Source organism: Bos indicus, chromosome 17 (genome assembly GCF_029378745.1).
Source record: "Bos indicus isolate NIAB-ARS_2022 breed Sahiwal x Tharparkar chromosome 17, NIAB-ARS_B.indTharparkar_mat_pri_1.0, whole genome shotgun sequence".
In the NCBI taxonomy this organism is placed as follows: domain Eukaryota; kingdom Metazoa; phylum Chordata; class Mammalia; order Artiodactyla; family Bovidae; genus Bos; species Bos indicus.
In genome coordinates this window covers 72,551,809-72,577,193 of record NC_091776.1, presented here as the reverse complement: position 1 = coordinate 72,577,193, position 25,385 = coordinate 72,551,809, and the positions used below count along the sequence as shown (strand labels likewise).

The 25,385-nt window shown below is 56.1% G+C and overlaps 1 protein-coding gene across 5 annotated transcripts in view; it reads left to right on the top strand.

Moving 5' to 3' along the window:
- Positions 1-19,061, top strand: part of HIRA (histone cell cycle regulator) — a 48,180-nt gene extending 29,119 nt beyond the window's left edge. For all 5 annotated transcript variants that reach the window (XM_070770039.1, XM_070770038.1, XM_070770037.1 and 2 more), the window contains 11 exons: positions 5,594-5,785; positions 6,940-7,101; positions 8,824-9,028; positions 9,198-9,302; positions 10,382-10,530; positions 11,457-11,677; positions 11,789-11,894; positions 12,087-12,209; positions 12,415-12,578; positions 13,114-13,202; positions 15,695-19,061. In XM_070770039.1, coding sequence (XP_070626140.1) covers positions 5,594-5,785; positions 6,940-7,101; positions 8,824-9,028; positions 9,198-9,302; positions 10,382-10,530; positions 11,457-11,677; positions 11,789-11,894; positions 12,087-12,209; positions 12,415-12,578; positions 13,114-13,202; positions 15,695-15,811 — 1,633 coding nt within the window. In that variant the 3' untranslated portion in view covers positions 15,812-19,061. The remainder of the gene's footprint in view (positions 1-5,593; positions 5,786-6,939; positions 7,102-8,823; positions 9,029-9,197; positions 9,303-10,381; positions 10,531-11,456; positions 11,678-11,788; positions 11,895-12,086; positions 12,210-12,414; positions 12,579-13,113; positions 13,203-15,694) is intronic.
- Positions 19,062-25,385: the final 6,324 nt, after the last annotated feature.

The following is a 25,385-nucleotide window of genomic DNA, read 5'->3' as shown; positions in this document are numbered from 1 at the left end:
AAAGTTGTAGTGGTTCAGACCAGCAGCAGATCATCTAACTGTGACCATGACCTTTTTTGGGTGCAAGTTTGGTTTTGGGAAGTGCTTTGGAGCTTCCTCTCGGTCCGCCGACTGAACTGGTCATCGCCAGTTGTCGTATACAACCCATTTCCCACTTTTTGTCTCATGTCACAACCCAGCCAAGAAATGGTTTATTGTTGTTTTGTAGAATAAGCAAAGATAACACTTGGAAACGATGATTTTTTGATTTCTGGTCAGCTCATGAGGCACCCACTCATCGACCTTTTTCACCTTTCCAGTTTGCTTCAAATGCTGAACAACCGTAGAACGGTTGCAGTCGGGTTCTTGGACAGCTTCTCATGTGGCTCTAATAGGGTCAGCTTCAGTGACGCTCTCAGTTGACCTTGTCAGCTTCTGACGGCCGCCCCTTCACTCCTCTTCACGGTGCTCGTCTCCTTTGCAAAACTACTGCACCGTGCGTTTGTTTGCAGGTCCTGGGTCAAATGTGTTGTTGACGTTGTGAGTTGTCTCCACTGGTTTTACAGCCCATCTTGAAGTCAAATAAGAAAATCTCTCAAATTTGCTTTGTGTGTAACATCGTTTCCATAGTCTAAAATAAATGTAAAATACATAGCAAATAATAAGTCATTAACAAAAAGATAAAGTGAGAAATGGACAGTAAAATGATATATAACATAATCACATTTTATTTAGAATATATTCCAATATCAAGGCACAAATTTCAATAGTGCAAAACCACAATTATTTTTGCATCAACCTAATAATATTGAAAATACCTCTCGTGCTTAGAAAAAGAAGGAAAACTTGCAAAGTTGTTTTTTTTTAATGAACACTATATTGAAATTTCACAATCAAAATGTGACAGATACAGTAAATTTCTGATCAATCTCATTTCCAAATGTCAATGTAAAATCCTAAATTAACAAACTGAACCTTACAATGTGTTAAAATGCTAATACACTATAAATAAGTAAAGTTTATTTCAGGAAAGCGAGATGGTTCAGACGATTTGGGGAAACTTATTGTACTCCTACCTTTCAGTAGATCAAAGTAAATTTGGTCATCTCTGTAGACGCTTAAGAGGCATTTTTATTAAATCCAATATCATTCTTATTGAAAACTTAAATAGGAATAGATGGGTGTTTATTAAACTTGATAAACTTATTTCAAATTAAATTTGAAAACCGAACAAATGTCTGCTCCTGTGACAGTAGTTTAACCTTGTTCTGGCGATGCCAGTTCACACAGTCAGACAAGAGAAAGAAGAAATTAGAAAGGAGGTGGCGAGTGTGCTGTTAGTCAAGGGTGGTGTGATCCGCGAGAGAGTCAACGGGAAAAGCTGCCACAGTCAGTCAGAGACCAGGCGCCTGGGACGGCCAGCGCGCGCCGCCGAGTAGCGCGGTTCCCTCTGGAAGGTGTGAAGGGAAGTCGTGTGAGCAGCACCGCACCTAGACTGTCACGAGCACAGGAGATCTTCATGGAGGAAAAAACTTAAACTCTACTGCCAGACCTAAAAGAAAATTCACAGAAACAGCTAGAAATGCACACCACTTCCTAGATAGGATGACTCAGTATCGTAAAGATGGCAGGTTTCTCTCAGCCTGTAAGCATGACAAATCACCACAGGAATTTTCAGCAAAAGACAAACTGATCCTGAAGTTTTCTCGAAAAGTACACAGGAGCGGCTGAAGTGTTCTGGAAAAGATTAATCAGGAGACTAGCCCCCCTGGAAATGAAAGCTTAGAAGCTGTAGTTACAGTCATGACCCACTTACACGTAGCAGAGCAGTGGGTACCGTGAAGAGTCAGGACAGACGCTCCCTGGAGACAGTGCAAGACTGCGCACAGTAGGCGGGAGAGGCTGGACGGCGCATGTACCTCAGTGCAGCCAGAGCACTCCCGCACGCTGAGCACGTAAATTAACTCGGCATGGCTTAGAGACTTGGACACACACAGCCACAGAGCCCCCAGAAGAGGACATAGGCCAGCATTCTCTGGCCTACGCTATACCAGCGTTGTCTTAAGGGAGCAGGAATAGCAACAAAAATAAACAAATGACTCTGTTTTTCCCAGTTATCATGGTGTGAGGAACCACAAGCAACAGAGTCTCCCATGACACCCTCTGTGAAGCGGTGCCCGGAGTCCTGCCCCCTCTATGAAGCGGTGCCCGGAGTCCTGCCCGGGAACCAGCCAGAAGTGTTTGGAGGCGGGGGAGCTCCAGATCAGCCTGAAACTGCCCCTCAGAAGGACAGACGCTTCTCGGGCACCACCAGGCTCAAGTCCACTCCCCACCCCAGGCGCTCCGTGTGTGTCCTGGGGAACAGTAGCACTGCGAGGCAGCCACAGCTGTGGACACCCCCACGTGGACCTCGAGGTGCTGAGAAAACTCAGCAAGAACAAGAAGCTGGCCAAGAAATATGAGGCCTTTGGGGGGCTTCCTGTGTGGCTCAGCTGATAAAGAATCCGCCTGTAATGTGGGAGACCTGGATTTGTTTCCTGGGTTGGGAAGATCCCTTGGAGAATGGAAAGGCTACCCACTCCCGTGTTCTGGCCTGGAGGATTCTATGGACTGTATAGTCCATGGAGTCGCAAAGAGTTGGGCACGACTGAGCGACTTTCACGTTCCGCATTCAACATTTGGCTTCAGAGTCTCTGATCAAGCAAATCCCACGAATCCTGGGCCCAGGCCTGAACAAGGCTGGCCAGTTCCCTCCCTTGCTGACCCACAATACAAACGTGGTGGCCAAAGTTGATGAAGTGGAGTTCACGATCAATTTCCAGATGAAGAAGGTGCCGTGTCTGGCAGTGGCTGTCAGCCAAGTGAAGATGACAGATGTCGAGCTTGTGTGCATCCACCTGGCCGTCATCTTCCTGGTGTCATTGCTCAGGAAGAATGGACAGAACGTCAGGGCCTCGCACAGTAAGAGCACCGTAGGCGAGCCCCCATGTCTGTACTAAGGCCCAGCTTGATAAACCAAAAAAGATAACAAGCAAATGAGATCTAATCAAACTCACACCTCAAAGGAAACCATGCACAGATGAAAAGACAGTGTGTGGACTGGGAGGAAACACGCACAGACAACACAGCCACCGAGGGCTTAATCTCCAACATGCACAAACAGCTCATGCAGCTCGGGTTTAAAAATCCAAACGTGGGCAGAAGACCTGGGTAGACATTTCTCCAGAAAAGACACAGATGGCCAACAGGCATGTGGAAAGACGCGCAGCATCACTAATTGTTAGAGAAATGCAAATCTAAACCACAGTGAGTGAGCACCTCACACTGGTCCAAATGGCCGTCACTAAGAAGTCTGCAAGTAGCCAACGTTGGAGAAGGTGTGGAGAAAAGGGAGCCCTCCTGCACGGGGGTGGGAAGGCCAGTCGGTGCAGCCACGGTGAAAGGCAGTGAGGCGGTTCCTCAGTGGCCCAGCGAGCTCACTCTGGGCACGTACCTGGAGAAAGCTGTCGTTCAAAAGGGAATGCACCCCAGTGTTGACTGCAGCACCGTCTACACTAACCAAGCCGTGGAAAGAAGCTGCATGCCCATCAACAGATGGATGTGTGAAGATGCAGTATATTCATACAACGGAATACTACTCAGCCATATAAAAGCGAAAGAACGCCATTTACAGCAACATGGAACGACCTAGAGGGTATCAAGGTACATGACGTGAGTCACAGACATGCCAGATGACGCCACTCACGTGTGGAATCTAAAACATGACGCAAATGAACGGATCTGCAAACAGACAGGTTGCGGGGTGGAGAACAGGTGTGGCTGCTGAGCAGAGGGCGTGGGGGGTGTCGTGGGGGCTTGTGGGTTAGCAAGTGCAACGGCTACATCTGGGATGGGTACTCTTGCACAGGAGGCTATACTCAATACCCTGTGATAAAGCAAACGGAAGAGAACGTATGTACATGTGTAACTGAGTCACTCCGCTGTATAGCAGAGACAAACACGACAGAGTAAGTCAGTTACACTTCAGTAGGATAAACTGTTTTAAAAACACGGAGCCCTATCTTTCAACTTACAGTTTTGCACAGCTCAGAAACTTTTCAGAGAGTAGCATTCTGAACATTTCAGGTTTTTTTTTTTAATGACCTCAGAGGTAAAAAAATCTTTCCTACAAATTACACAAAAGTTAAACCCCACAAATACAACGTTTTTTGCAAGAAAAATTACATGGTAAGTAGTCAAAACACAACATCCTGGGGAAAATATTTCCTGTCCATACAGGAATTGTTAAAAATATGGTAAGTAGGTCTTAATAATATAGACCAGTAATCAGATAGAATAAGGTCTTAATGTGGGTCAAGACTTGCTGTTAAATGTCTTAGCATGACCGATCTCAGAGCACTGATTACAGTAGTAATGTTAAAATTACAGATGTGGTTGGCTGGCTGGCCACGAGATTTACACTCATGTGGGCAGAGACCATGGCCGTCTTCTTCACCACCGTATTCCCAGCATTGGGCACACAGTTGCTACTCAATACATATTGACGGGATGAAAAAAAAAAAAAAAATAGAAAAATGGATGACAGAAATGAGCAAACAGTTCACAGAAAAAGAGTGTCAGATATTTCTAGATTAAAAATTTTCAACCCTGCATCAAAATAATTGTAAATTAAACCCTGATGCTGGGAAAGTCTGAAGGCAGGAGGAGAAGGGATGACGGATGAGATGGTTGGATGGCGTTGTCGATTCAACAGACACGAGTTTGAGCAAACTCCAGGAGATAGTGAAGGACAGGAAGCCTGGCATGCTGCAGTCCGTGGGGCTGGACAGGACTGAGCGACTGCACAGTAAGAAACCTGTAGTAACGTACCACTTTGATCTCAGATAGTCAGAGGAGAAGAAGTTTATAAAACCGGTGGTGAGTGTGTGCAAAAATGGGCAGCCATACACAGCTTGTGAGGTAGACCTCACAGCAGGACCCCGAGGACGGTTTATCCAGAACCGTCTGTGCACGTCCCACTTTTCCTTCTGGGAATTTATCCCCCGTAGCACGTGAAGTCAAGCTGGGGCGACAGTTAAAACGGCAGGCGTGCCTGTGTTTTCCATGTGCCGTCCTTGGCACGTGCTCTGGGGGTGCGTTAGTCCAGACAGCGGCCCCATGGGGAGGGCGGGCGAGGCATCCGAGGGCCCTCTGCAGAGCCCTGCAGTGCGTCACAGCAACGCCAGGAGACCGAGACCATTGGCCGTTCCTCGAAAGAGGCTGGTCTAGGCCGTCAGGCCGCCACCACGGCAGGGAGGCCCCTGTGCCCTGTTTCCCAGCCCCGAGACATGCTTGCTGGGTTAACCCTCAGGCCAGGGTGCATCTTAAAATCAGAGGCGTCTGACAGCTAACGGTTGCGATTTTTCTCTTAGTGGCACATAAAGTGCCAGTTCACTTGGTTCCAACTGAGTGTAGTGTACAAAGTGGTTTTACTTTCTTTTCTACTTCTTTGTCACTTGTGTGAAAACCGCCCCAAAAGTGCATCGCCCCTGGGCCAGACACCGGGGTGTCGAGGCTGTGAAAGGATGCGGCACAGCGCCTGCAGACTGGCTGACTCTCCCCTTCTCGGTGACAGGGACTTCTCCACGGCCTTCTTCAACAGCATCCCGCTCTCGGGCTCCCTGGCGGGCCCCATGCTCAGCTCCCACAGCGGCCCACAGCTGCTCCCACTGGACCCCGGCACGCCCATCCCCTTCAGCTCCTCGAAGCCTTCCACCGAGCCAGCGGCTGGCACCCGGCCTGTGGGCGACGCTGCCAGTAAGGACGGGTGAGTCCATGGGGCCAGGGGCAGGTCCCGGGGATGCTGGGCGGCCTCAGGTGAAGAGAGGAACGGGCTGGGTTTCAGATGGGGGCCCGCTCAGAAGAGGAGTCAGTGCTTAGGGTCCAAGGGCTCCGAGGCGGCAGCCACAGGGCCAGCCCTGCTTCAGCCAGTCTGCTCGTGTCCCCCCAGCCCGGCTCCCCCACACTCAGCATGCGTCTGCTGGGGGCACCCACGGCCCACTGCCTGGACGCCACGCTGGCCGTGGGGAAGGAGCAGAAGAGCGTGACTGAGGAGCCGGTCCCCTGAGGGCCTTGCCAGGCAGGTCTCCAGAAGTACCTCTTCTAGGCTGAGCCAGGCCACAGGGTCACGGCCACAAGAGCAGAGCCCCAAACCCCTGAGGAGGGGCGTGGGGCGCGGGATGAAAGGTTGGCTTTTCCCTGGTGCGGACACAGGCCAGGACTCCCACCCGGGAGGTGCCCAGACCCAGCTGCTGCCCTGGCCTGTGCCTGACAGTTGTGGTGACTCCAGGGCCTGCGTTACTACAGCCTCTGCCACGGTCGCGGCCCGGGAGGGAGCACGCGTGGGTCCACCAGGCCCCTCAGGAAGCCTGGGGAAGGGCAGGGTGCTGGGCCTGCACGAGGTCCTGGGAGACCTGCAGGTCTGGCCCAGGTCAGCCCAGAGGAGGCCCCACGGCTTCGGACCAGCATGTGGGACGTGCCTGGACCTGGGGTGGTGGGGGGCGCTGGACCGTACCCCCGAGGCGCGCGGAGCCACCCAGGTGCCGTGCTTGGCCAAGGAAGCGGCAGGAGGGGATGGTGGCTTCGGGACCCCATGCACTTCTGGTTAGACCTGTGGGCAGAGCGGGCTGGGGTGGAGACAGGCCCGAGGTGAGGAAGGGCCTGTGGAGCCCCCGTCCCGGCCTTGTGCCCCAGCAGCTCTCGGAACGTGCAGAGGGGCATGCCAGGTGTTTGCTCACAGCCTTGCAGATGCCAGGCGCCGGGGGGCTGCCTTCCAGAGGTAGTATATGGGGGTGTTGAAGTCAGGGAAGTCGTTTATGGAAGTCTAATGTTCGTGCCTGGCTCCTTGGCTCCACGGCACACAGAGCCCAGACTCCCGGCCCTGCTGGTTGTGTGACGTGGCCTTCCCTCCACTCACCCCAGCGTGAACACGGCCACTGCTCCCACCACCCCGTCCCCCTCCGTCCTGACAACCCCGTCCAAGATCGAACCTATGAAGGCGTTCGACTCCCGGTTCACGGAGCGCTCCAAAGCCACGCCGGGGACACCTGCCTTGGCCAGCACGACCCCGACAGCCGCAGAAAGGTAGGTGGTGGCTGTGTGGGCCCCGGAGACGGGGGTGGGTGGGTTCCAGCCTCTCGTGCCGGCTTCCTGCTCACTCACCAGCCAGGAGGTCGGGAGCCGAGACAGAGTGAGGGACTGGAGGCCTCTGAGTCCCCACAGTGCGTCCTTACCTCCCCGAGGACAGGCAGCAACCCCCCGGGCGCCAGGACCCTGCTGAACCGGCTGCCTGAGCGTTCCAGCCTCTGCAACTAGCCTGGAGCCTCTCTGCCCCCAGGGAGACCTCACAGCGAGCCCGCTGAGGCACAGAGCTCACTGCTCGGTCCAGCGAGTCAAGGCCTGGGGGGGGTGTGAGCGGGGCCAGGCCACCTTCCTTGGCACAGGCCAGGGGCGCCAGTCCCTTCCTGGAGCTGTGTCCTCTTCAGCACGTCAGGGACAGGGGCCCGAGACCTGCAGGAGCCCCTCGGCCGGCCGGTGCCCGGAGAAGGCAGCAGCTGTGGCGAGACCCATCCTTGCCGTGGACGGCGTTGTGGAGCTGGAGCACCTGTGCTGCCCTGGGGCTGAACCAAACGTGGAACCAGCGTGTCTGGGCAGGGCTCACTCTCGGGGAAGGGCGTGGGGCACTGTCGTGCAGGCCAGCGTGGCCTCTGACCTTGGTGTGCAGTCAGCAGGGTGGCGGATCTGCAGCGTCCTGCGGCTGAGTGCTCCGGAAAGCTGGGGAGATGACTCGTGTGTCCCTAAGCAGAGAGTGACGGGTGCTGAGGTGCCACCCACCCCCGGACCTTAAACAGGGAGTGAGGGGCGCCGAGGTGCCTCCCAGCCCCGGACCCTAAACAGGGAGTGAGGGGCCCCGAGGTGCCGTCCACCCCCAGACCCTAAACAGGGAGTGAGGGGCGCCTAGGTGCCTCCCAGCCCCGGACCCTAAACAGGGAGTGAGGGGCGCCGAGGTGCCGCCCACTCCCGTACGCGGGAGGGTGACCCGGGCCCCGAGGCCGCCAGGCTGGCTCCCTTGGGAGCCGTCATCCCGTCCCTTACAGCCTTCTAGACGCTCACAGTCCCAGCAGGGCCTGCGGGGTGAGGCGTCACGCCCACCATCCTCCCCTCCCCCTTGATAGCAGCAGAGAATATGAGAGTCCACAGCCCAGACACATGGGAGGAAGTGCCAGTGAGCGCACGCGCCCGCAGGGGCCTCCAGCCTGCACACGGCGGGGGCCCCTCCCGCGCAGCCCGCCCCAGGGGTTCCCCTGCTCCCAGCATGGCCCCAGCCTCCGTACTGTGCCCGTAGCGTGCCGTTTCCAAAAGGTGTCATCAGACCCGCACGGCAGAGCCTTTTCACCTGGCTTGCTTTCTCTTGATAATATGCCTAAGGTTCCTCCACACCTTTCATGACTCGATAGCTTCCTTCTTTCTTTTTAAGCGTGTGTTCATCGTGCGTAGTTCTGGTTGCACGGGGCCCTCATTGCTCTGGCTGCGGCTGACGGGCTCCTTGCGTTGCAGTGGCCTCTGGTTGCGGAGCACGCGCTCTAGGCGCGCGGGCTCAGTTGCCCCTGCGGCTCGTGGGGTCCTCCTAGAGCAGGGGTTAAACCCGTGCCCCCTGCGTTCCCAGGTGGACTCCCAGCCACTGGACCACAAGCAAAGCCCTCTCCTAACTTGCTTCATTTGTCGGCTTTCGGGGACGAGTAGGGATTCGATTGGCTACCCTGCAGCTAGCGGTCCCGGGGAAACACCGCGGTGCATGTCGTGCAGGTTGAGAGAGCAGAGCCTGGTGAAGGAGCTGCGGCCCCGCGACGTCCTGGAGAGCAGCAGCGACAGCGATGAGAAGGCGCCTGCAGCCAAGCCCTCCTCGCTGCCCAAGCGCAAGCTGGAGCTGGAGGGGGAGGCCGTGGAGAAGAAGAAGAAGGGGCGGCCACGCAAGGACGCGCGGCTCCTGCCCATGTCCCTGTCCATGCAGGTGAGGCTGGCAGTGGGCGCCTCCGGGCCTGGGCCGCCCCACCCCCCGGAGTCCTCGAGCCCCCAGGGCAGCTGCCTCGTGCCCACAGCACCTGCCTCTGTGGCGCGCGTCTGCCCTGCGGTCCTCAGAGAGGAGAAGCCGGGGCTCAGGGACGCCTCTGCTCTTGCAGTCGCCCGCCGCCCTGACCGCCGAGAAGGACACTGTGTGTGTGTCCGTCCCAGCACCCGCGCTGAAGCTGCCAATGCCAGGCCCCCAGAGAGCCTTCACCCTCCAGGTGAGCTTGCCCTGGGCCGCGAGCCTGCAGCTGTCACAGACTCGGGCTGCTTCCATGCGGCCCCCTCACCTTCAGGGGCACTGTGGCTGATCCGAGCAGCCACCCAGTCTTACGGAGCAGCTAGCCTCTTTGGGGACCCTGCACCTCCCCCGTGGCCTGTCCTCCAAGGCCTGCTGCCCCCCTGGGCGCCCAGCTCCTTAAGACCCACCCCAGGGGTCCCTTCTCCCAGAAGCCTCCTCAGTCTTGGCCCTGGGCCTTGGGCTCAGTGCCTGGGGCGCCAGCCCGCCTGCGGGCCTGCCCACGTCGCAGCCCCCGGCACAGGTGGCCGTGAGGGGGAGTGAGGTCTGTTCTCAGCACACACCTGGGGCTGGTGGTCCTCCCCAGAGGCCCCGGCCTCACACGCCGTACCCTCACCCTGGGGACCCCCATGCCAGTGGGGCATGCTGCCCTGCCCAGGCTGCCCTCGGGGTCTCCGGGTGGGGCCCCCGGTTCTTTCCATGAGTGGCTGGTCCCCCACCCCGGGGCCTTCCCCGTAGTGCCAGGTGGGACTGTACTTGGTTTCCGGGGGCCTGGCCAGCCCTCCACCCAGCTCAGCTGCTGGGGCCTCCCAAGTGCTGGCGCTCCTGTCTGCCCGTCTGGAGCCGATGCCAACCCGCACCGTCTCCCCACACTCACCTGGAGGGACAGCGGGCTCTCGCAAGCACGCTGGGCACCTTGGGCGTCCCAGACCTCCTCCAGGAGCCGACCCGCCTCCGTGCCTGCCACACCCCACAGCTGTTGAAGGCTACGTCCCCCAGCTCTGCTCTCGAGCCAGGCCTTCCCGCGCTTCATTTTCTTGGCCAGTCGCCTGTGGCCCTGCGTCCCCTCTCCTGAGTGGGGGTGGCGGGATCGAGAGGCTTCAGTCTTCAGCTCTGGCCCAGCGTGTCCACTCCACAGGTGGAGGCCCGGCGGCCACCCGCTCCCAGCACCTGTCCTCGTGACCACCCCTCCTGACCCCCCACTCGGTGGTGGCAGCTCTGTCTGCCCCAGGGCCCGCGTCTGAGGCCAGCTCCACTGAAGATTTGTCTTGCCTACTCCAGGTGAGCTCCGACCCCTCCATGTACATCGAGGTGGAGAACGAGGTGACGGCCGGCGGGGGCCTGAAGCTGAGCCGCCTGAAGTGCAGCCGTGAGGGGAAGGAGTGGGAGACGGTGCTCCCCGGCCGCATCCTCACGGCCGCCGGCAGCGGGTAAGGGCAGGGCCTTACCCCAGGGCACACAGGGCGGCCCCTGCACTGCGCCCAGCCTGCCGTGTCCCTGGGCTCCCCCGAAGGTGGCGCTGCCCCCCGCTTGCTTCAGGAGGGGAACCCTGCCCCAGGCGTTGTGGCCAGACTCCTGCCGGCCGTGTGCAGGTCGCACTGCCTGCCTCTGACCGTCGCCGGCTGCTTCTCTGGACCCAGTTTTTGTGCAGGGAAGCAAAGCTTTCTGACGGTCTTCCCAGTCCCCAGGCCAGCGCTTTCCAGGTCCTGCCCTTCGAGGGGAGCTCTACTCGGGGCTCAGCCCCACAGTGTTCCCACAGGCTCCAGGGCTGCTGGAGGGGACCCGCACTCACTTCCTGTGGAGGGAGGGCCCATCAGAGCCGTACACGCTCCCTCACAAACACGCTCGTCCGTCAGGCCTGGGCGACGCCCTCACAGGTGTCTGCGCCCCCCCCCTGCTGCACTCCCCCCTGGCTCTGATCCGAGGCTGGCAGGGCGGGGGTGTCAGCATGGCCTCCCCGGTGACTAGAGGCTACTGCAGAGTGGCCAAGTGGCCAGCCAGGCCCTGGCAGAGTGCGCAGTTCTGCCGCCCGCGGCCGCTCCTTGGCCTGAGGTGGGGGCCCCACTGGGAGCAGAGCCTGCAGCGCCAGGCACAGCCCAGGGCCCCTGTGGCCACCTGGAGGAGGGGTCATGACAGTGCCCATGGTCCGCAGCCCCCCTGCCCCACCCCAGCCTGTCTGGGCAGAGCCCTTCGGGGCCGCTCTGGCTCGTCTTGGCCGGGACACGGGCGCTCGCTGTCTGGGCGCTGGTCCTTGGACACCTGCTCCTAGGGCAGCTCATGTGAGCCCAGGACAGCCCGGGCGGCCTGGGGAGAGGAGCCGGCCCAGCAGGCCCCTGACGCCCGCCCCCGCCCCCAGGGACGTGGTGTGCGTCGCCTGTGAGAAGCGGATGCTGTCGGTATTCTCCGCCTGCGGCCGCCGCCTCCTGCCCCCCATCTTGCTGCCGTCCCCCATCTCCACCCTGCACTGCACCGGCCCCTACGTCATGGCGCTCACCGCCGCCGCCACGCTGTCCGTCTGGGACGTGCACAGGCAGGAGGTGGTGGTGAAGGAGGAGTCGCTCCACTCCATCCTGGCAGGTGTGCGCGGGGCCCTCAGGACTGGGGGCGGCCCTGCCGGCCGGGCGACGAGCAGGCTGTGGGCCCCGCTGTCGAGCGAGGCACACGGGAACCTTCCACGTGTCTCCCCAGGAAGCAACATGACGGTGTCCCAGGTCTTGCTGACGCAGCACGGGATCCCCGTGATGAACCTGTCGGACGGCAAGGCCTACTGCTTCAGCCCATCGCTGTCCGCGTGGTGAGCGCGCCGCCCCGGGGCCTGCGCAGGCCTGCGCTCCTGCGTCCGCTCTCTGGGGTCCCGTCCGGGGGGCACCTGAGCGTTCCTGGGCTTGTCTGCCGGCATTTCCGGCCTGGCCTCTGGCCAGCACCTGTGTCAGGAAGCCCCTGCGAGCGTGCAGGGCGCCCGCCCACACTGCCCCTGTCCCCCCAGGAACCTGGTCTCTGACAAGCAGGACTCGCTGGCGCAGTGTGCGGACTTCAGGAGCAGCCTGCCGCCCCAGGACGCCATGCTGTGCTCCGGACCCTTAGCCATAGTCCAGGGCCGCGCCTCCACGTAGGTGCTGGGCGAGGGCGGCTGTGCTCATGCGGTCCCTGCCAGGCCCACCCTGGACTGCCGTCTGCCCTGCAGGCGGGCTCTGTCTCAGGGAGCAGGCGCGTGGCCCTGTCGCTCAAGAGGCAGGCAGTGGGCTTGCTGGGCAGTGCGGAGCAGGGCCTGGGGTCCACTGGCCGAGAGCCTGCTGACCGTGCTCTGCCTGCAGCTCGGGGCGGCAGGCAGCCCGGCTCTTCTCCGTGCCTCACGTGGTGCAGCAGGAGACCACCCTGGCCTACCTGGAGAGCCAGGTCGCCGCGGCGCTCACCCTGCGTTCCAGCCACGAGTACCGCCATTGGCTGCTCCTGTACGCGCGGTACCTCGTGAATGAAGGTGAGCCCTGGCCCCCGGGCCCCGCCCCAGCCAGACGTCCCAAGGGCCCACAGCCTGCTCAGCAAGGTGGCGGCCCCGCCGGCATCCAGCCCTGCTGTGAGCAGAAAGGCTGGGGCAGGGTACACGTGGAGGTTATTCCCGGAAGCCTCCGCGCCCCCCGCCCCTCGGAGCCCCGTAGGCCCGCAGCTATTTCCCTCCTTCGGGCCCCTCCCGTCCAGCAGCTGCATGGTCCTCAGCCCAGCTCTCCAGGGCCGTCCATGTCTCTGCCCCAGGACCCCTGTCCCCTGACCCGCGCCTGCCCCCCTCCCCTCTCCAGCAGAGCCCCTGCCCACCCCTCCTTCCGCAGCCCCGCCCATGCCGGAACGCGCTTGCGTCCAGGGAGAGGGCAGGTCGGGGCCAGAGCCGAGACAGCAGGCCGCAGGAGGTGGTGCACGGAGCGGTGGTCCCTTGGGCTCTGCGTTCGTGGTGATTTAGCTTGGGCTCGGCTTTCTGGCCTTCTGTGACGTGTGCCTGGTTCTGTGTTTTCTGTAACTAGGGTTTGAATACCGACTCCGGGAAATATGCAAGGACCTCCTGGGGCCGGTTCACACGTCCACCGGAAGCCAGTGGGAATCCACGGTGGTGGTAGGTGCAGCTCTCCCACCTCTGCAGGAAGGTGGGGCTGAGGCCTGAGCCAGGGTGCTGTGAGAGCTTCCTGGTACCCCTCTCCACCACGGGGCCCAGCCTCAGTGAGGGCACGATGCCCACCCGTCCTGGCGGAGGCCCTCACAGCACAACCACGGGGGCCTCTGCCCTGCGTCTGTCAGCAGTGAGGCGCTGTCTGGTCTGGCGGAGCTGGGCGAGTGAGCCACTGAGTCTGCGGGGTGGGGCGGGGGGGGGTGGGGCACCCGGGGGGTCTGCTGGTGGGGGTGGCAGGGCACCAGCTGGGCCCTGGAGGCTGCCATGGCCGGAACACTGTCAGCAGAGCGGGGTGTGACCTGAGGGCAGGGAGTGGATCCTGCAGAGGCCGCGCTGCATGGCCTGCAGGATCTGAGTTCCCTGACCAGGGATCAAACCTGAGCCCCTGCATTGGAAGTGCAGAGTCCCCACCACTGGACCGCCAGGAAAGTCCCAGCATTCTTCTGAATTGACGCCTTTTTAAAAAAAATATTTCTCCTGTCTCTTTGTCTGGATGTTGGGGGCGGGGTGGGGGTGAGTTGAGTGTGAGCCCTCCGCCTTCTTGCTGAGTTTCTCGGTGAGAATTGGCCGTTCCCATGGAACTGGTGCCCAGGAGGTGAGGCAGCTGGAGGGTGCTGCCCACGATGGTGTGGGGGCCACGGGCCCCTGGAGGCTTCCTTTGGACAACATCATCTCACGTGTTTAAGAGCCACTTGTATTTCCTGTTGGAATACTTGGGTGTCATTTGTTTTTCTTATTGGTTTGCAACAGCTCTTTATATATTGGGAAGTGAGTGATATAAGCTCCCAGTGCACCTCGGGGACCCCAGGTTTCTTGCCGTCAGAGATCAGAGCTCCACGTGTACGGGGTGGTGATTGGGGGTGGTGGAGCAGACAATAAGCAGAGGGTGGGCACGGAGCAGCCGCCCTCCGGGGCCTGAGCTGTCCTGCCAGGCCCTCTAGGGAAGCCTCATCCATTGAGGTCTCCATCTCAGGACCTGTGTCCCTGACCGGAAAAGTGGCCATAAGCTGTGTCTGGCTGCTGCCCAAGACGGTTGGGGGCGGGGGGCGGTGGTGCAGCATGTGCTGGGGATCTTTGTACACACTCTGCAGTGATGGTTTTTGTCACAAAGTCTACATTACTTGATAATTGTAAAATACTGCACTTATTATTTAGCAACATATCTTTCTCCATCTTTAACTTTCAGCCTTTCTGTGTACCCGTCTGTGTATTTCTTGCCAGCATTGGTGTGGCCAGCTTTTGTATGATCTGACAGGCTGTTTTTATCACCTAGTTCAAGCCATTCGTGTCTCTTGTTTTCTTATGTGTATGTTCGTATTGAAGACGTATTAAAGCATCAGCTTTAGCAAGATAATACGCCTTGTACCATCACTCCTCTCACTTTGAGTATTTCCCCTAAAACATTTTCAGAGTGGATCTTTCCTGGGGTAACCCTTCTGAGGTGTTACAAGCCTGAATGAAACATTTTTTATGATAATCTCTTATGTGAATAACTGTTTAGCTGGATTAAAAAGTAGGCAAGGTTTTTTCCAGAGTATTAAAAATACCAGGGATTTCCCTGGAAGTCTGGTAGTTAGGACTCCATGCGGGCCCAGGTTTAATCCCTGCTCGGGAACCAAGATATCGCGAACTATGTGGTTAAAAAAAAAAAAAAAAAAAACTTTATTGTGAATCTTGGCATGTTTTCCTTTATAGGTAATATGTTCTTAGTCTTTGGAAATATTCAGAATTTTTCCGCCATTTATCTGAAAGTGTTGTGTCTTATTCCAACGTGTCTGCTTATCAGCTTTTCCGCGTTACCTGATCAGCCCTCAGTGGGGCCTTTCAGCCTTTAACTGTGTGAAATGTACCCATGTTTTTTCTTCAACTATCTGTGTCTCCTGTGGAACCTGTTACGTGGATGCCGGGCTGTGTGCTGGCGTCCACAGGCCTCTGTGGGCAGTGGTGCCCCGCTCCCCTGCAACACCCGGGCCTCCTCTTGCAGTGGTCAGCACTGCCTGCTGGGGTTCTCCGTTCTCAGCAGCCGTGCTCCTCGGAGGTCTGTGGACGGAGACCCCGCCTGGCAGTGCACGTCGCTCGAGGGCCAGGGCAGACGTGGTGCTCGTGCACTGGGAGCAGGAGGGGTGTAGGAAGTGCTGAAGGCAGAGACCCCGGAACGTGAGGCCAAGGCCCCTCCTCTGCCTGGGCTTGACCCTGGGCCCCTGGAGAGCTGCCCCTCCAGGGGCCCCGCCCTGGCAGCCATCCCGCCTGGAAGGCCAGGCTCCTCTGGCCACTGACTAGTGAGTGCAGAGACCAGCGGTGCCCGAGCCAGCAGCCACAGGGGGCCCAGACGAGCAGGACCTCCTGGGACACCCCCGTACCTGCTGCTCCGCGCCTCTGTTCAGCCGCCCCACCTCCCGGTGAGATGGCTCCCTCAGCCGCCTTTCCTGTGCCCGCAGGGTCTGCGCAAGCGGGACCTGCTAAAGGAGCTGCTGCCGGTCATCGGGCAGAACCTCCGCTTCCAGCGCCTGTTCACCGAGTGCCAGGAGCAGCTGGACCTCTTGCGGGACAAGTAGCCTGCCCGCCTGCCCCCACCGCAAGGCCCACGGCTGCCCTCGCTGGGCTCCAGGGACACCGAGACCGCGGGAGGCGGGCCATCGCACACAGAGCCACGTCCCAGGCTGCTGCCCCCACAGAGGGGGTGGCCCTGCCCGCAGTGCCCCCGCCCTCCAGGCCCGAAGCGGAGCTGGGCTCTGCCTGCGGCCCCGGGGCCAGCACGGCCTGCCTGGGCCTGCCATCTCCAGCATGGCCCCAGCCGGAACCGGGCCCGCCACCATGGGGCGCGCCAGGCTGCTTCAGCTACAATGAATGAGCCATTGTGAAGAGAGAGCCCCAGGACGCACGCGGATTATGTGGTCAGTAAACTGACCTGAGACCTATGTAAAAGGAAAGCCTATTCCAGCACATGGACTATTTTTGTACTAGAATTTGCTAACTTGTAAAATGGCCAATAATCAGGATTTCCCTATAAGTCACTTGGACGTTGGTCACTTGTAGGAAATTTAAACTCTAATTATGACAGCTACATTGAAAAATAATTGTACTGAAATTAATTTGTCTATCTTCATTTGGTTTTAATTTTTAAATGTTTGTAAAAAGAGACTTGTTTTTTGGGGGATGGGGCAGAGGGTGGGTGATTTCTTTTGTAAGTGTAAAATAAATGGACACGCATTGGATACCAAACGCTCCTGACTCGCCCAGCCTTTTCCTTCCAACTCCCAGGCCCTGCCCGCACCGTGGACCCCTGTCCTGAAATGGGCAGTGATGACGCGGCACAGCCAGAAAGGGGTCCGTGGTGTCACCTGACCCTCGGCCCCTCCATGCGAAGCGTCGCGTAGCATCTCATGAGCTGGCGGGCCGGCCCATCCACATCTCCCAGGCCAGCTGCAGAGGTCCTGGGTTCTGTCTGCAGGCACCACGGAAATCAGGAAACACAGACATCAGGGTTTTCTTAGGCGGCACGCCCAGCGCTGACCAACAGGAGGAGACGGCTGAAATCACAGAGACTGGCGGCCTGCTGAGGGCTGAGCACCTCCTTCCCTGGTGCCACACCCCGTCCGTACCTCCGTGTCTGTCCGTGCTCGCGTCGGGAAAGCAGGCCTGATGGTTCTGGCCACTGACATCCCACCTGGCTGCTTCCCCGCCGGGTGGTCATCCCATTGTCTCACTGGGAAGTCATGTGGCTGAAGAGAAGCAGGCACGCATGCGTGCCCGATAAAGCCGGCATACACACTGCACTTGGGCAAGGGCGCCCCAGAAGCCAGGCTGCGGGAGTCACAGGACGCACATGGCCTGAGAACGCCTGCCTGGGACCCAAACCAGCAAAGACCTGGGCCTCCCTCTCGAGCCTGCCAAAGGGAGACGAGGTTAAGAAGACGCACATGCTTGTGAGGACCGGCCAGGGTCGTGGAGGCAAAGTCGCAGCACTTCACACACGTTCCCTCGAAGAATCCTTGACAGTCAGAGTTATATTGACAACCACTGGTCAGATAAGAGAGGGTCCAGGGAGCGGGGAGACTGGTCGGAAACGTGCGCTTCCAGCCAGGACAGATGGACGGGGACCACACTGCCCCTTCTGCCTGGAACACCAAAGGAGGCAGGTGGAGTACACGAGGTAGCGGACACCAGAACAGACAGCGGTCCCTGGGAAGTGGGAAATAAGGCGAGTCTGGGACTGCCCAACTCCCGCCAGCCGCAGCACCAGGAGGGGAAGCCGAGGCAGGGCCCAGCAGGACCCTGGAGTCCTGATGTGGCACCAAGAGCCCAGGAAGCTCCAAGCCCTGGAGAGGAGGAGGCTCCGAGGACGGAACCCTGGAGCTTAGCCTCTGCACATCCTGCTGCATGTGAATCAGTGCTCCTGCAATGAGGAAATGGCCACAGAACCGTCCAAAAGGGTTGGCACCTGAGCCGCGTGTGGTGTCCATTCCTATCCACTGGACTAGAACTCAGCTCACAGGCTTGGGGCAGAAGAGGACTCGGGAAGTCTTCCTCCGTTTTGGAGAATAATTAGATCCGTCTGCTCCAGATCCATCCAGGATTCCCATGTAGCTCAGACAGTAAAGAACCCGTCGGTCAATGCAGGAGACCCGGGTTCAATCCCTGGCTTGGGAAGATCCCTGCAGCAGGAGATGGCAGCCCACTCCAGCATTCTTGCCTGGAGAATCCCATGGACAGAGGACCCTGGTGGACGGTAGTCCCTGGGGTCGCAAAGAGTCAGATATAACTGAGCAACTAACACTTCCAGATCCATCTAACAAAAAACAGACAAGACCCAAAAGGACTAAATTGCTTCCAAGAAGTTAGTTACATTGCAGAGTTCAAGAGGATCGGTAAGAATACAGAAGTGCCCAACAGGGCACAAGGGATAGTTGATGATGTCCGGCGTCCACACGAAGATCACCAGGCGTGCAAAGGAGGAGCTCAGGGCAAAGCGAGGAGAAGAGTCAGTCTGGCTGCTCAGGCAACACTGCCCCGGGAGTCCCACGGATGTCGGAACCAGCAGAAAAGGACATTAAAACAGTCACTATGACACTTGTTTGTTCCTTATTTCGAAAAGTGACGACAGAAGACTGTAGCCAAGAAAGCTACAATCAGACTTCTACAGATGAAAAACGGTCACGAGGAGGTGAAAGAGGCGTGGAATGGGATTGATGACAGAGCAGACATTGCAGGAGAAAGGATTTGTGACCTTGAAGGCACAGCAATAAAAATGCTCCAGAACAGGAAATCCAAAGGGAGAAGGGAAGGGGCCTCGGAAGCCAGGGGACAGCGTCAGAGCGCCTCGTGCAGGTACACTAACGTCTTCAGAGGAGGCGGTGACGGACAGAACAGATACTTGAATACATAAAGGCCAGAAACTTGCCCCACCCCTGTGCCCTGCGCCCCCGGGCGGCCCCTTGCCGCTGTCCGTTTCCCCTCCCGCACCCCTCACGCCATGCCGCTCACCTCCCACCTGCCCATTGATGTTCCTCAGCTCCCCTCCGCCTGTTGGCCTCCTTTGCAGGCAAAGCACGGGGTCTGTGTCTTCCCGGGCAGGGACCCCCTGCCTGTGCTGACCCGACTGCCCTGGGTGCCTCCCAGCCTCAGCCTCCAGGTGATGTGAGCACACTCCACACTGGGCTTCGGGCTGCGGGCAGCGCTACGGCCCGGGCCGGGGGCACCTGCCCGTCGTCTCTCCACATTAGCTCTGGCACCCCGTCCTCATGTGCGTGGCAAGTCGTTTCTGAGTTGTTCTTCCTCTCTAAATCTTATTTTTGTGTTAATTTAGCGTCTGGTTTTTGTGAAATTTAATTTTTGTCCTTCAGTAACTTGTTTTATAGGACACTTCACCAGATACATGGATGGCAATTAAAATAAGCACAAAGAGCAGATGGTCAGTGTCATCAGTCATTTACAAAATGCAAATTAAAACCACAATAACACATGCCTCTTAGAGTATCTTAAATGTAAGAAAATAGTCAAAATCCCTCGACTGCAGAGCAGCCGGAGCGTTCATACGCTGCTGACAGGTGGGCATGGGGCACAGTCGTGGTGACAGACTGCTGGGCGGCTCCCGTGCAGTGAAACACGCACTCGTCGGGGCCTGGCTCGAGTGGCAAAGAATCCGCCTGCGGGTGCACAAGACGAGAGGCTCTGCTTCAGTCCCTGGTCGGGAAGACCCCGGGAGAAGGGCATGGCAACCCGCCCCAGTGCTCCTGCCTGGAGAAGCCCATGGACAGAGGAGCCTGCTGGGCTGTGGTCATGGGGTCACGAGTGGGACACGGCCGAGTACACGAAAGGACCTCGCTATTCTATTCTTAAGTTTGGGTTTGGTTTTGTTGTAAAGATACAGAACATTTTTCATCATATGAGGATATCTCATATTTCCCTTAACTAAAAAATAACAGCTTTACTGAGATAAAATTCTCATAGCATGTAGCTCACCTATTTAAAATGTACGATTCAGTGGTTTTTAGAATAGCCACACACGGGCAGCCATCACCATCGTCTCTATTAGAACATTTCTATCACCTCAAAAAGAGACCCTGTGCCCTTTATCACACCCCGCCTCACCCCTAAGTAACCACCTGTCTGCTCTCTGTCTCCATAGACTTAGCTCTTCTGAATATTTCCTACTCATAAATACAAGTATTTCCTATATTGCTTCTAAATGTTTCCTGTAAATAGACGTGGTATTTTGTGACTGGCTTCTCATATAGTGTAGTGTTGACAAGACTCACTCATGTGCCAGCCCTTCACTCCTTCTTACGGATGAACATGTCGTTTTCGGGGTCTTCCTCACTTTGCCTCTCCAGTCAGCCATCCATACACATGTGGGTTGCTTCCAACTTTTGGTAATTCCGCACAGTGCTGCTTTAGACATCTGTGAACAAGTCGTATGGACCTGTTTACATTTCTCACATAGGGATATATATGTAGGAAGACTCCGTAGACGTGAGTTTGAACAAACTCCAGGAGGTAGTGAGGCACAGGGAGTCCTGGCGTCCGCAGTTCACGGGGTCACAGAGTCAGACGTGACCTAGCGACGGAAGGACAACCGCTACCTGTAACACAGCCTCATCCTCTGTGCTTATGACCACAGCTGCTTTTTCCCCTCACTCACAGGCTTGTGGGTCGGTCCTTGCTCCAGGCTTCACATGGTCCAATCCGAGCTTCAGGCTAGCATGGCAGCGGCTACTGGGAACACGCACTCATGGACACAGCAGAAGGGCTGTGGTGGGAGGCAGAGACAGGCCAGGACATTTAAGCCTTGGCTGGTGTCGTCCTGCTAACAGTCCACCATATCAAGTCCTGGAGCCACGCCTGGACCCCAGGGGCAAAGGGACAACCTCAGCTCATCACAAAGCCACAGCGAGAGGGTGGACGAATGCACCACCGCAGGGGATGAAGACGGAGGACTGGTCATTCAGTCTACTGCAAAGCCAGCCTTCTTGTACCCATGAGCTGCACACTGCCCTTGGGAGTTTTATCTGTAGGATGAAGGTCTGCAACGATAACTTAGACCAGCAAGACTTTGTCTTTTGCTTGTAAGTGAAGTTGGGTTTTCGTTTTCAATGTTTGAGAAGCAGCTGCATTTCTTTTCCATGCATTATTTCTTCTAACACTTTTGCCCACTTTTCTGTTTGGTTGTTGGTCTTACTGAGCCATGTAGAAGCTCATCATTTCTCTTGATAAGATTGAAAGATTTATTCTCAGGATTACTTGGCAAGTTACCAGCAGTAAGAATATTAGAATCCTTTTCAAATCAGACATTTAGTCCTTCACGCATCTGGGCAAGGTCCTAACTTACTAAATATCCTGTCATTTTGCCTAACTAAAATTTTCCTAAAATCGTTTTCTTTTAGGGTGTGAATTTGTAGTTTGGACCTCCAAAAACCCTGGGATGGTGCCAGGGGTGGGACAGGGAGATGCTGCTGTAGGGGAGGACGCAGCACGAATACTGCAGAGCCCTGACAACACTTAGGGTGTTTGCGGTCACAGGCCCGACTGCCAAGACAGCTTTGGGAAATGTGGTACAACCCACAGCAAGAGTCCACACGGCCCGAAGAGGATGCTGCTGTTGTTCAACCCGTGGTCTTGGCAGATCGCTGCTCCTCCTGGAAAGAGATTAAAAGGCAAAGAGGACACTGAAAGAGGAGCTCCCCAGGTCGGTAGGTGCCCAATATGCTACTGGAGATCAGTGGAGAAATAACTCCAGAAAGAATGAAGGGATTGAGCCAAAGCAAAAACAAGACCTAGTTGTGGATGTGACTGGTGATAGAAGCAAGGTCTGATGTTGTAAAGAGCAATATTGCATAGGAACCTGGAATGTCAGGTCCATGAATCAAGGCAAATTGGAAGCAGTCAAATAAGAGATGGCAAGAGTGAACGTCGACATTCAAGGAATTAGCGAACTAAAAAGGATTGGAATGGGTGAATTTAATTCAGATGACCATTATATCTACTAGTGCAGGCAGGAATCCCTTAGAAGAAATGGAGTAGCCATCATGGTCAACAAGAGTCTGAAACGCAGTACTTGGATGCAATCTCAAAAATGACAGAATGATCTCTGTTCATTTCCAAGGCAAACCATTCAATATCACAGTAATCCAAGTCTATGCCCCAACCAGTAACGCTGAAGAAGCTGAAGTTGAATGGTTCTATGAAGACCTACAAGACCTTTTACAACTAACACCCAAAAAAGATGTCCTTTTCATTATAGGGGACTGGAATGCAAAAGTAGGAAGTCAAGAAACACCTGGAGTAACAGACAAATCTGGCCTTGGAGTACAGAATGAAGCGGGGCAAAGGCTAATAGAGTTTTGCCAAGAGAATGCACTGGTCATAGCAAACACCCTCATCCAGCAACACAAGAGAAGACTCTCATGGACATCGCCAGATGGTCAACACCGAAATCAGATTGATTATATTCTTTGTAGCCAAAGATGGAGAAGCTCTATACAGTCAGCAAAAACAAGACCAGGAGCTGACTGGCTCAGACCATGAACTCCTTATTGCCAAATTCAGACTGAAATTGAAGAAAGTAGGGAAAACCACTAGACCATTCAGGTATGACCTAAATCAAATCCCTTATGATTATACAGTAGAAGGGAGAAATAGATTTAAGGGCGTAGATCTGATAGATAGAGTGCCTGAAGAACTATGGACAGAGGTTCATGACACTGTACAAAAGGCAGGGATCAAGACCATCCCCAAGAAAAGAAATGCAAAAAGGCAAAATGGCTGTCTGAGGAGGCCTTACAAATAGCTGTGAAAAGAAGAGAAGGGAAAAGCAAAGGAGAAAAGGAAAGATATAAGCATCTGAATGCAGAGTTCCAAAGAATAGCAAGAAGAGATAAGAAAGCCTTCCTCAGCGATCAGTGCAAAGAAATAGAGGAAAACAACAGAATGGGAAAGTCTAGAGAGCTCTTCAAGAAAATTACAGATACCAAGGGAACATTTCAAGCAAAGATGGGCTCAATAAAGGACAAAAATGGTATGGACCTAACAGAAGCAGAAGATGTTAAGAGGTGGCAAGAACACACAGAAGAACTGTACAAAAAAGATCTTCACGACCCAGATAATCACGATGGTGTGATCACTGACCTAGAGCCAGACATCCTGGAATGTGAAGTCAAGTGGGCCTTAGAAAGCATCACTAAGAACAAAGCTAGTGGAGGTGATGGAATTCCAGTGGAGCTATTCCAAATCCTGAAAGGTGATGCTGTGAAAGTGCTGCACTCAATATGCCAGCAAATATGGAAAACTCAGCAGTGGCCACAGAACTGGAAAAAGTCAGTTTTCATTCCAATCCCTAAGAAAGACAATGCCAAAGAATGCTCAAACTACCGCACAATTGCACTCATCTCACATGGTAGCAAAGTAATGCTCAAAATTCTCCAAGCCAGGCTTCAAGAGGACGTGAACCGTGAACTTCCAGATGTTCAAGCTGGTTTTAGAAAAGGCAGAGGAACCAGAGATCAAATTGTCAACATCCGCTGGATCATCGAAAAAGCAAGAGAGTTCCAGAAAAGCATCTATTTCTGCTTTACTGACTATGCCAAAGCCTTGACTGTGTGGATCACAATAAACTGTGAAAAATTCTGAAAAAGATGGGAATACCAGATCACCTGACCTGCCTCCTGAAAAACCTGTATGCAGGTCAGGAAGCAACAGTTAGAACTGGACATGGAACAACAGACTGGTTCCAAATAGGAAAAGAAGTATGTCAAGGCTGTATATTGTCACCCTGCTTATTTAACTTATATGCAGAGTACATCATGAGAAACGCTGGGCTAGAGGAAGCACAAGCTGGAATCAAAATTGCTGGAAGAAATATCAATAACCTCGGATATGCAGATGACACCACCCTTATGGGAGAAAGCAAAGAACTAAAGAGCCTCTTGATGAAAGTGAAAGAGGAGAGTGAAAAAGTTGACTTAAAGCTCAACATTCAGAAAACTAAGATCATAGCATCCGGTCCCATCACTTCATGGCAAATAGATGGGGAAACAGTGGCTGACTTTATTTTGAGGGGGCTCCAAAATCACTGCAGATAGTAACTGCAGCCATGAAATTAAAAGACGCTTACTCCTTGGAATGAAAGTTATGACCAACCTAGACAGCATATTAAAAAGCAGAGACATTACTTTGCCAACAAAGGTCTGTCTAGTCAAGGCTACGGTTTTTCCAGTAGTCATTTATGGATGTGAGAATTGGACTATAAAGAAAGCTGAGCACCTAAGAATTGATGCTTTAGATCTGTGGTGTTGGAGAAGACACTTGAGAGCCCCTTGTACTGCAAGGAGATACAACCAGTCCATTCTAAAGGAGATCATCCCTGGGTGTTCATTGGAAGGACTGATGCTGAAGCTGTAACTCCAATACTTTGGCCACCTGATTCAGAGAGCTGACTCATTTGGAAAGACCCTGATGCTGGGAAAGATTGAGGGCAGGAGGAGAAGGGAACGACAGAGGAGGAGATGTTTGGATGGCATCACCGACTCAATGGACATGAGTTTGGGTAGACTCCAGGAGTTGGGAGGCCTGGTGTGCTGCAGTCCCTGGGGTCGCAAAGAGTCAGACACCACTGAGCGACTGAACTGATAGTGCGAATCCTGAAGGGTTTGTGTAACATTTGGGCTGAAGAGTCCTTGGGGTCATAGGCATTACTGCCAAAACAGCTTTGGGAAATGCGGTACAGCCCACAGCAAGAGTCCAGGTAGTCAGAAGAGGAGGCTGCTGTTGCCCAACCCGCGGTCTGCACAGGTCGCCGCGGGTCCTGGAAAGAGATTTAATTTGAAAGTAAGCAGCCTGATTTCTTTTTTACCATGCTTTGGGCTGCTAGAATGTGAAGCTGCTGTGCAAATAACTGCATCATCACTGTGTTGTTCACGGGGTCCTATTCATTTCTTAGAATCACCGGGGAGCCAGGCGGAGAGCACGGGGGTGGGGGTGGGGGGTGCCTCGGCTTCCCTAGCGAGCATCCTGTCCGCGCTCGGGACCCGCCGGCCGCTCGGCGGACTTGCCACCATGGACCGAGGCCACCCGTGACCCCGCCTGCGGTGGGCCGCCTGCCACTGTCCTGGTCCCCTAGAGCCAGGAAGGGAGCGCCCTCGGGGAGCGCCTGGCACAGGGCCCGTCACACGGACTCCCCAGGCTTCGTTTGCATGTGTTTGGGCCATCCGTGCCGGAATTTAAGGGCGTGACCGAACTCCACGGTCCAGACCTCCCCCTTAACCCCCATCTCTGCACGGCGGGGCTCGAGCCTGGGCGGGGGGTGGGGTGGGGGCTCGAGCCTGGGGTGCAGGCTCCACCTGGAACCCCATCACTGGAGAGCCCGCGCTCAGACACCCTGGCACCTGCCGGGGCTGCCGGCACCCCTTCACCCGCCCTGGGTACCAGAGAGGCCGCGCAGACTCGCTCCTGCTGGAGCGGGCGGGGAGGACCCGCAGCCGCGCGGCGGGCTGCTTTTCGCGGGCCAGCCCCGCGCGCCCGGCGCCGGGAGCGCAGGCAGAGTTGTCCCGGGCGCGCTCGGCCGGCAGCGCGCATGCGCGCCCGCGGGCTTCCAGGACCTTCCAGGTGAGGCCCGGGCTCCGCGGGGCCGCGGCG